Source organism: Augochlora pura, chromosome 11 (assembly GCF_028453695.1).
Source record: "Augochlora pura isolate Apur16 chromosome 11, APUR_v2.2.1, whole genome shotgun sequence".
Classification (NCBI taxonomy): domain Eukaryota; kingdom Metazoa; phylum Arthropoda; class Insecta; order Hymenoptera; family Halictidae; genus Augochlora; species Augochlora pura.
In genome coordinates this window covers 10,138,447-10,149,881 of record NC_135782.1, presented here as the reverse complement: position 1 = coordinate 10,149,881, position 11,435 = coordinate 10,138,447, and the positions used below count along the sequence as shown (strand labels likewise).

Below are 11,435 nucleotides of genomic sequence, written 5' to 3'. Positions count from 1 at the left end.
AACTATATTTAGATTACTATACTATATTTAGATAGGAGTTAACGGGTTAATGTTTTTCACGTACGCCGGTCCCAATTTCAGGGCAATGGCTAGATACGCCACCAGGATAATGGGAACGGTAATAGGCGACGATATCATCGTCAGATCCTTGGTCCTTGGGTCTGGAATTACGAACGATTCGAGTTACTATACACCAATCAAATGAGACCCTAGAACTACGAAACAGAAGATAAACGATCTTCGTGAACCGCGTCGCAAACTTTCCCTCATCGTTATTCAACTACCTCGAACATTGTTTCTCTTTTCAGCTAACGTTTGCACAGAAAACTAACTTTCTCGTGGAGGACCATCTCGTTAGAACATGGTTAACCATCACTCACGAGTCTCCTCGGATCGACATTTTCAAAAATTCAACTTTTCTATTTGACTTCTGGTTCATAATTGCCGTAACTTAGCTCAATCTTTTGACAATTTGGAAACCGTTTATTGGATAATTAAATTGGATATTTGATTAAAATATTATTGGAATTAAGATCATTACTTTTCATTATTTCAATCATTAAAACTTCTCTAAATATGCGATAAATTACACTACTTTAATTCGTATAAAAATATCAGACTCATTACTTAAACTTTATGTACGTATAGTTCGATTTTTACATTTGTTTTTTTCCTTAACCCAGATTTCATGCAAGGTCTGCTAAATCTGAACATTGTTAATTTCTTCTACGACGAAATAAAGGTAAATTCTTCTCTTATCGAAGTCTAGAAACATACGTACATAAAGACAATAAAAGAAATACTAATTGTCTAATTGAAATAAAAATGGGCTAATAAACGAAGCGCGAAAGGAATCGTAGTGCGAGGAGTTAATGAACAAATTGTACGTATAAAATACAGAAATAATTACAAAACATTTCTGTAATTTGGAGTAGGTATCTAAGTAAGGGGGAATAACTATTAACTCTTTCGTTACGGCAGTCCGCTCCACTGAAGTGACGCCATGGAATGGGTCATTTATAGCCTTATATTATATTGTATTGTATCATATTGTACTGTATTGTGATACATTATGAATATTATCAAAACGTTGAAAGAATTTTACAATCAACAACAAGCACTTTATGTAGACAAATTAGTACCAGGAAAAATAGGATGTCAGCAATTTGTAGAAGTGGAAGCAGTTATTGCAAGGAAAAAAGAAGATTGCATTGTATTATATTGTACTGCATTATGTTACATTATGTATATTATCAAGAGATTGAAAGAACTTTGCAATCAACAGTGAGTAGTACATTATGTAGACAAGTTAGTACCAGAAAGAATAGGACGTCAGTAATTTTTAGAAGTATATAGAAGCAGTTATTGCAAAAAAAGAAGAAACCACTGAGAAAATTAATTCTATTGCGAAATCTTTATAGTAATAAAATCTGTGGAAATTCAAAATCAAAGACTTAAGAAAAATAGTTTGAAATACTGACTGCAATCTTTGCAGATAGTATTATATTGTATTAAACTGTATAGTATTATACTATATTGTATTGAATTTTATTGCATTGTATTACATTATGTACATTGTATTTATATAGCATTATATGCCGTTTATAGTCGGAACACGTACATACAAGTCGCGTAGATGCCAACTATACACAGCACGTCCGATGGGCGACGACTATAGTTGGCACCCGTAATAAAAGGGTTAAAATTACTATACAAGAATTACTGGTTTAGAATGTATTAGAAACATTACTCTCAAATCGATCGAATTAACGATCGATCTTTTGCTATTGATTATTTTCCTGTATGACGATAATAATCACGTTAATGGCACCATTAATAATATACATTCTTCCAGTAATATTTAAACCATCCTAATAAATGTATCACTGGTGTATCGAGATGTCATTTCGACCAGGATCACTTACCCACATAATCGTACCAATAGTACCGGCTAAGCTCCAATATCTCCATTTTGTTTTCACTTTGTTTCTTCACCTTAAACCAATTTACCAAACAAAAATTTCACTTCACCAACGTCTGGTACGAATTGTTCCTCAATTTATCGTCCTGCCAGAATGGACCCGTTTTCAGAAGATTCGCGGACGCGCCGACACGAAGTGTTGAACTACATGCCAATGGAAATGCTCTTTAAAGTATGGAAGTCGTAAACTCTTATTGAAGGTCGCGCACTACCATTGCTGTAGTAAAAACCATTAATCTGCGTCGGAATTCATTTTCGGCTGAAATAAAATGCTCTATGAATTTGATTTCCATTTGCAATCTGTCGAGTGCCAATACTTTATGTATCGCCGCCAACAGGGACGCATCAAAAATAAGATCAAACTTTGCATTCCATTGCATATTCGTCCCATTGGTCTTGGATTATCTCGAAAAGATTCGCCGTTATTGTATCTTATGATCATTGCCATGAAATATGAAGACCAAGGCTGTGTAATTGAATTGAAGAGGTGACACAGAGGAAGATCATATTTAATGATCATTGTTCTCGTAGATTGTTGTTACATAGTAGCGGAATAATGCATTAGGTTCTTGCATATGAAGTATTTGATATTATAATGACGAAGTTGACCAGCGTTCCGAATAATATTATGGCCAGAGATGAATTATGTATCGATTGCAAAATCCCCAATCTAGTCTTTCAGGTCCAATGTTCGTTTTTGTTTTATTTTTATACTGTCCCAACATTAAGATTTGATTTATTTCGGTACCGGTGAACGTCGTCGCCGTGCCCCATCCTTTCATGAATGGTACGCCGAACATGCTGAAGCGGTGTTTTTACAAAATCTTTGTAAAACACAAATGTTAGAACGTTGAAAAAATTTGGACTGTTATAGGAATTTGTTTCAGGTTAAATACGAATATTTTAACGCTTTCATAATGGAATATAATTATTCATTTTGATAAAATTTACAATTGGATTATCTGTTGTTTGAAGGTCCTGTAATAATAACATACAAGCATTCCCTACTGCATGGTTTAAAAGGTCACACTAATTTTACAATAATATTTTTTCTCTCTGCTACGTGTGCCATTATAATATTTGTTCATTTAATGCAATTTATAAACGCCTTTCATTGTACAATTCTCGATTGTATTATCTTTATTTATATATTGAAGTAAACTGCTTTGCTACGTCCAATCGAAAATCAATGATCGATGTTCTATTTTTCAAAAGATGCCATCCAAAAGAAATTTCGCAAGTATATCAGCTGGTTCTGTATTCTAGTTCTCTAACTGACTCCGTATTATTTCCTCGGTTTCTTCTGAGGATCCAAACAGTGCGAGCATCTCGTACACTTGTTAAGATCTCTCGAAATCCGAACGAAATGCGAACATGTCTTGTTTGTACTTAAATATATGAGACTTAAATATATATAAAATCAGATATATCTGTATCCTCCAAGGCAAATTAAATACACTGTCGCGAAACCATAAAATAGACCGTCAGCAGAAAATAACACATGCACCGGTACACCGCACTAATCAGGTGTCGTTTGGAGTTGTTGAATTTGATCGCGGCAGGATCGGCGTCACATGTAATATCGCGAATTAGAGTTGGCATCGCATCATTTCCAGCTAGTCGACAACTTCCAATCGCAATTTTCATCGAAGTATAGACAGTTCATGACTAGATAGTAGTCTATATGGCTGGCGAGGTAGTTTCGATACTAAACGCCGGCAAACATAAAACGCGGCGAACCCGATAATTGAATTCCCGCGGGCCTCCGATGCATTAATCGTTGCATTCGCGCGATACGCACATTTTTCTACCGACGTTGCTCGAGTTTAATCAATTTCGACGCGCCCTCTGATACGTTGAGCAAAAGGAATGAGTGATAAAAGGATTGATGATCGAATACAATATCATTCGTGGTCGCAGACGTCTTCGATGTGTGTTTCCTAACGTGTCCTAACTGATCTTTTGTTGAGGCTTCTTGTAGGTTTCCTGGTAGAAGTTGTAGAACAGCTTCAGGTTGATTAGAAGATTGATTATCGAAACGATGCCAGGTGACCTCGGTATCGGGCAGCTTGGCATGAGCGACATGATGTTTTGTGCTATGAGGACTAAGAACTGCACCTGTCGTAACGGAAATAAGAGGGCATAAATAAACGTAATGAGTATCCAAAGATTCCTGCTTTGCACATACTCGTGCCCTGTCACCAGTTTAACACTAAATCTACCGAGCTCGGACAGCGGCTACGCGTTTTGCTTTAGAAGAATTGCAAGTCTGGATTTATTTAGACTTTCTGCCATTTGTATTATAATTTATACTTCAATCGTGATATCCATTTAATAATTTCGTATGTAATAGTCGTTGTAATCTAAAAAATTGTAAAAGAAAAGATGTGGAATCGGTCATTTTGAGCGACTTGGTAGCTTTAGTGTTAAATTCGAAAACTCGAATTTTTCGAAATGTTCAATCTGTACGAAATCATCATAATATTCTTCTTCGAAGTTGGAAAAGCTGACCCGACTTTGACACGATAAATATTTTCGGTTATTTTTCATGCGAAATTCAATATGCTCGATAATAAGAACAGTAATTCTAAAGAACAATGTAACGAAAGTTAGATAGAATAGGAAACAACTGTCTGTTTTCGTAAATAGTTTGAATTGCAATATGTAGAGCGTATACCTATGTCGGTGTACTATCGACGAAAGATATCGACAAAAATCGTTATCTTGTATCGGTAGCACAAAAGCTCTCTAGCAGCGTCGCTATAGTAGCAGAAACTGGTTTACATCGATAACAGAAAACAAAATCAAACGACGATGCCTGCTTACCATTTGTATTATCGTGATGAAAGGTTTCAACTTCCTCACGATCGCCGGCGTTTTGTCTCCCATCGTGCTGAAGTAATAATAACTGTACATGATCACGTGGACGCTGCTGTTTACAATGACTATGAAAGCGGCCATTGCCACTGGCACGTATCTCCCGTAGATCCAAGCAATCAACGCCGTCGATACATGGTGGTACAAGTGTAAAAAGGAGATCTGTCTGTCCTTTTTCCTCAAAACGAATACAACCGTTTCAATCAAGTCGATAAGTTTCAATAATAGAGTCCACCAGAATAAGTGGGCAATCTGCAACAAATGACAGGCTGAGTGTCGTTAAAACTTCGAACGATTTTACGTATTCAATGTTGTACAGTGTCTCCTTTTTCGCTACGTCTTTAGTCTAATTGTTACGGCGTAACAAAAGCGACACACCATGCCGTTAGAAATAATTTGTATATCAGGTAAAAAGGTATACCTGACGAATCACGTGGTACGCCGACGCTCACGCGAACCCCGGGGAAAACCCAACCAGGCGACCCTTCGTCGGCTGCACGTAGACAAAATTGCAGAATAATGCTAAGCACTGATTGGTGCGCTCTTGAGCCACCAAATTAGTATAAAAGGTGCCACCAAAATAAAAAATACAGCACTCGATCAACTACAACTGTACAAAACATAACCGCTGTCTCTCGGCGGTACTTACTTGACTGATTTTAAAATGACTGTTTAAAGTATTTACATATAAATACAGTTAAAAACCGTTTTTAGATATAAATGCCGGGACATTTTTTAGAGAAAAGCAGAAGAGTTTACTATAGGGGTTTTCTTTGAAAATTTCTTCCCCCACACCAACCCAATCGCCACGTACATAACCCAATAAGCCATGAAGGTAATTCCACACTCGCCCACTCCTCACCATAATCGGTAAGAGGGTCATCGCTCTCAGGCACTTTTCCCAACATCATTGTATAAACTCAAAAAAAAAAAGAGAAAAGCAGAAGAGTTTGGTTGAGCAGTGCGAGCAGACGTTCCACCTTCGCGGTATCCACGGCTCTCGTACAAGCAAAGCAAAGAACTTTCCGTCCCATGACCAAGGAAACCCAGAGTATCGGTACCGGTGTCGCTATACGCGCAGAGGCAGACGAGAATTCGGCTCCTCTCCAACACCCGACCCTCTGGACAGCAGACGAGACCCCCGCGGTCACGGCTCTGACCTTTTCCTACTACTCTACGTGCGAGTTCTTAGTGTACCACCGTTATACCGGAGTCTTCGTGTGAATCCTCCACGAAACAAATAAAAACACTGTGACAAACCAACACTCCGACTACCAATTGTCGCAAAAGTAAATAAAAGTAAACCAGCGTAACTTATACAACCAGTAGTCAATTAATTTTTCATTTGCTAAGTTAATGTCATTTGAGTCGAACTTCAAAATCAAGCGATAGCTTTGAAAGTTGTAGAGAACTTAATTGTGTAAATTTCCATTGAAATCTCAGACAGAAATAGCTGTAAAAAGTGTTGGTTCTATTCTTCATAATTCCTGATTGCTATTTTCTCTATAATATTAGGAGCACAAATTAGTTCGGTCCGTTTTCAAAAGATAGCTCTAACTGTTGTGACTGTTTCATAGTAACAACTAGAGATTAGATGTCTGCCAATAACATTCAGTTTAAATTGCTTTGAGTTTCATTTAATACACCTGTTTTTTACTCTGATATCTAACTAGAATCATTAATATGTATGTAATGATCGCGGAAGTTATTGAATTGTGACTGCAGGATGCGTGCAGTTACGTATGTATAAAAACTTAGTAGGCGAAATACAGAATGCTGAATATTATTGGAATAATTCCGACTCATTGGAAAATGTGTTCTTGCATACCGAAATTTTTTATGTCTTTGATGTCAAGTCCTTGCGACTTTATACACGTGAATTAATTATTAGGAGCACAAATTAGTTCGGCCTGTTTTCAAAAGATAGCTCTAACTGTTATGACTGTTTCATATTAACAACTGATTTCAATTGTTTCTGAGAGATTAGATATCTGCCAATAGCATTCAGTTTATATTGCTTCGAGTTTCATTTAATACACCTGTTTTTTACTCTGTTGAATATGTCAAGTTTTGTGTTAACTAAGCAGCATTTGCGGGAGATTTTAGTTTTCTACTTTAATTGGAAGAAAAGTGCAGCTGAAGCACATCGAATGCTTGTTCAAGTCTATGGTAATAATGCTCCAACTGATAAATCATGTAGGGAATGGTTTCGACGCTTTAAGAATGGTGATTTTAGCGTTAAAGACAAGCCTCGCTCTGGGCAGCCAAACAAATTTGAAGACAAACAATTGGAGGCATTATTCGATGAAGATCCGAGTGAAACTCAAGAGGAGCTTGCAGCATCATTGGGAGTTACCCAACAAGCAGTTTCCGAACGATTGAAATCCATGGGAATGATTCACAAGACATGACAAAGTCATTCGTCCCCATTATTGAAAATAACACTTCTATATTTAAATAAATATAGGATATTTTATTTTCCGTATTACAAAAAGAACGTAGAAGGAAAGCAAGAACGTCACATCGCTTGCGTGGTCAGAACAATAACTGACTATCGATGGCGTCGTAACGGGGCCGATGGCATCGATAGAAACAAAACCCTAACGAAGAGGGCACAACCGATGTTGGAAATCGGTGGGCAGTCTCCTCATTTGTCATGACCGCGACGCAGATAATGAGAAGCCTCCTTTATTTTCCAACACCCATGATAACGCTCGGCCTCGTGTCGCAAAAGTTGTGAAAAATGATTTGGAAACGCTTAAGTGGGATATTTTATTTATTTGGGTCACAGATTCACTTCTTCCGCAGAAATCGAAAATTGGCTTGCAACTTGGATCGCCTCAAAAGACGAGATATTTTTTTGAGATGGAATTCGAAAATTGCCTGAGAGGTGGGGAAAAGTAGCAAACAGCGATGGCCAATACTTCGATTAATCCGTTAATTCATTTTGTTCTCGAAATAAATGCATTTTCCACCACAAAAGAACGGGCCGAACTAATTTGTACTCCCAATATTTATACACATCCTTTTAAGTTTGTGAAGAAAAGCCGAAACTTCGCACAAAGCTTTTGTTCGTTCTTAAAGCGATCGCTTCATTTTAAAAAGTATTTGCATCGATTAGTTATGGAGTGTATGGCTTCGTCGACTATATCAGTGAAAAGTGCTCTATAAATACCTTCAGCGAGATGGGATCATACGAGTAATCCATCGGCGTGCAGATCACCGATATCTCCGTGACTAATCCTACTGAAAGTAATTGTTGCACTATACAGGCGTTGCTGATCACTTGGAATATGTTGTAGTACTTGACGAATGTTTTCAGGTCGTACGGCTTTTTGTCCTTCATGTACCTCGGCCCGCATTGCGTGACGAAGTATAAATACGAGAGGAGTATGGTCGGAATGATAACAGGCGATGCCATAAGCGGCAGAACGTTAGTCCTCGGATCTGAAATCGCAAATAATTCGAGTTACCGATCGTGGAACACCGTGACGGAAAATAAACGATGTTTCTTCGCGGTTCCCGAAACTTTCCTCGTCAATATTCTATTTCGTCGGGGCAGCGCACCAGGGCGTCGTTCGCGGCAAAATCCATTTTATAGGCTTTCGATTTTCACAAAAAAAAGAAGGAAGAATTAGTTTTGTATTATCGAATAGTGAGTGCACGACGCGAGGAAACTCCGATTTCAAAAGAATTTTTTTACACGAAAATATATGTACGCATCATTTATGTAACGTTTTCGTTTTTAATTGAACATATAGAGATTTGAAAGTTGTGTGGTTTATTACCATGGTTTAATACCATTTATTTGTTATTTATATATAAAAATATGCGCACACGAAGCTTTCGTCTTCAAATCTACTTTAAAGTAAATCATAAAAGAAATCTTTTAAATCGCGATGAATGGTTTCTAGTTAGAAAAAAATAATTTGTAAATTATTATTTATTATAGCTACTGGATGATAGCGTTTACTTGATTTTTATGTTGCATTTTAACTGAACATTGTACGTTGCAATGACAATCCCGATGGAAACAAATAGATTATAGCGATTTGTCATGATTAAAACAGTTACCATTAGATAGTATACTAAAATGAATCCGTAGTTATGGCGACTCTAATTTATAGTAAAATCTTAATTTCACGAGATTTCGCGAAATCTCATGAAATCTTATGGAATCTCACGGAATCTCACGATCTTCGTTTAAATAATCGAAATCACTCACCGGACATTTGGTTCCAATAATAGTCGTAAATCTCTGCGATTCCCATGTTGGACACTTTCTCGCCTTAACGCGGAACAACTTCACGAACTTGATACTTAATTCTACGGACACGTCTACTATGCTCTGTTATTTACAACGGCACTACTTTCTGCCTTGGACGCCGACTGTCCTCACCACATTTTCCGAACTGTTTTGACATCGGTGTACGCGTGCTTGCGCCTATATCGCACAACAGTCTTTTAATATGTGCATTAATTGGAACTAATCAAGGTGTTAATAAAGTCCATGAAGAATCAGGAGCCTATTGTTTGCTATTTGATTCCCATGGTCAAAGGGTCGATGACGGAATTATCGGTTGTTACCAGAATTGTTAGATGCGTAAATAGTTACGAGAACTATACCCGGGGAGAGACACGGATTGTCGTGTAAAGTTTCTATAATTTGGTTTGCATATTTATTTAATCAGAGATCGGACACGCTTTTAAATATTTATCGTTGCTTAAATGGACGGTTCAGTAGCCGGTCGGTGTAGGTCCGCTATCCCTTCAAGCAAATCTTCGCGGTATCAACGCCGTCGAATTCGTCATAAATAAAAATGGATAGCGGCATTTATAGTGACCGCGCAATTAGTAAACGAAATTGGTTTTTTCTAAAAAGAACGAAAACGTTGACATTTTTCGTTTGTGGTTAAGTCCGTTTTCTGGTTAAGTTCTTTCGTATGGCGTATTATGATGCAAATTTTTGAGGTCAATGGATTCGCATTAATCGACTTCTGGACCGTTTAAAGAGGCTTTATTAGGTATCTTTGGACTCTTCTTCTGTAGGAAAACTAATAAATAAAATGATTCTGAAAGTACATAAAATGATCGTGAAATATTATTAATTGTATTAGAATTAGTAAAAAATTATATAAGAATTAGTTGTAAATTATATAAGAATATTACTAATTACATAAATTCTAATTTAATTTTTACATTTTACGTAGCATAAGGGTAAACCGTGAGAAAAGTCTTTTAGAATTAATATTTGCCTCCGGCAATCGCGGATTAAATTGTATCTAAATGTGTACATTTCCTTGTGTAATATTTCTTGATCACTGGTCACCTTCTCACGTGGAATTATCGTGCATGTCATAACTTGCATATATTTTCATAGTTTTGTAACAAATCCTCGATATTACCGCAATCGATGACTGTATTCGTGGAATACGTAGCATGACTTGACTTTATTCCAAATTATTGCCGTGCAAACACTAGATCCGTTGACGGTCGAAACGTCATACACGTTGACGCCGGTGCCGATATTCACGATTTTCTCTGTGAGTCGGCGCCCGAAATTTACAAAAATTAAATAATTGTGTTAAGTTTATAACATTGAATTTCTATGTTTTTACTATTGAATATCTGTTTATAATGTTCAGATAAAATAACATAAACCTATTTTGTAGTATCTATTTTGTGAAATGCAAGCAAAATAAACAAATGTACGCAGCCCACGGGTCTGACACGTATCACCCACCCGTGATGCACGCCGGCGTCAACGTGTTAATGGAATAATGAAACGAGAACACTTCTTCGAACTATAATAATTATTTCACGTGTATAAAGTCGCAAGAACTTGACATCAAAGACGTAAAAAATTTCGGTATGCAAGAACACATTTTCCAATGAGTCGGAATTATTCCAAGAATATTCAGAATTCCGTATTTCGCCTACTAAGTTTGTATACATACGTAACTGCACGCATCCTGCAGTCATAATTCAATAACCTCCGCGATCATTACATACATATTAATGATTCTAGTTAGATATCATTAACGTTTAATTCTGCAACTTCGGATGACTCCAAGAAAATTCGCATGTTCCATTAACGGAATGTATAAGAAGGTCAAACAGAAAACTCCAAGAATCATTATTTTGCATAAATGATTCACAATCTGGAACGTGTCGCTTTATATAACCGTTTATTAGACATTCATACCAGAAGCAATCGTTTCCTGCAAACATTCTCTCCGAACTATAGCGTTCGATTTCTAGTTCGACCCGAGCTCTGTTCGATGAATTAATGAATTTCAATCGTTGCGCGGTGCGTTACAGCGTCGACCGTGATTGATAACGATTAGATAACGCGCCTACCTCGCGATAAATTAATATGTTGAGGATGTATTAGAAAGAACTGCGATGGATCAAGGGTGCCGTATTTAACAAGGTTTAATAATAAAGAACGAACAACTTATCACAAACTATAACAACTATGTAGAAAATGTCGGTTATGGGACTAGATGAGGGGTCAGAATTCATTGGCTTCTTAAATAATGTTAAGACCAATGAATTCTAGAAAGATGAACTTAAT

At 37.0% G+C, this 11,435-nt stretch overlaps 2 protein-coding genes across 2 annotated transcripts in view; both read right to left on the bottom strand.

The window, feature by feature from the left end:
* LOC144476991 (very long chain fatty acid elongase 1-like) overlaps nt 1–2,143 on the bottom strand; it is a 5,151-nt gene extending 3,008 nt beyond the window's left edge. Inside the window, exon 1 of the mRNA XM_078194369.1 lies at nt 1,926–2,143. Coding sequence (XP_078050495.1) covers nt 1,926–1,971 — 46 coding nt within the window. The 5' untranslated portion in view covers nt 1,972–2,143. The remainder of the gene's footprint in view (nt 1–1,925) is intronic.
* Nucleotides 2,144–2,882: 739 nt separating this feature from the next.
* LOC144477089 (very long chain fatty acid elongase 1-like) lies at nt 2,883–9,295 on the bottom strand. The gene is made up of 4 exons (XM_078194542.1): nt 9,084–9,295; nt 8,034–8,305; nt 4,808–5,110; nt 2,883–4,099 (listed from the first exon to the last, which is right to left on the bottom strand). Exons 1-4 carry the CDS (start codon nt 9,127–9,129, stop codon nt 3,932–3,934), a joined length of 789 nt encoding a protein of 262 aa, XP_078050668.1. The 5' UTR covers nt 9,130–9,295; the 3' UTR covers nt 2,883–3,931.
* Between the last annotated feature and the right edge of the window lie 2,140 nt (nt 9,296–11,435).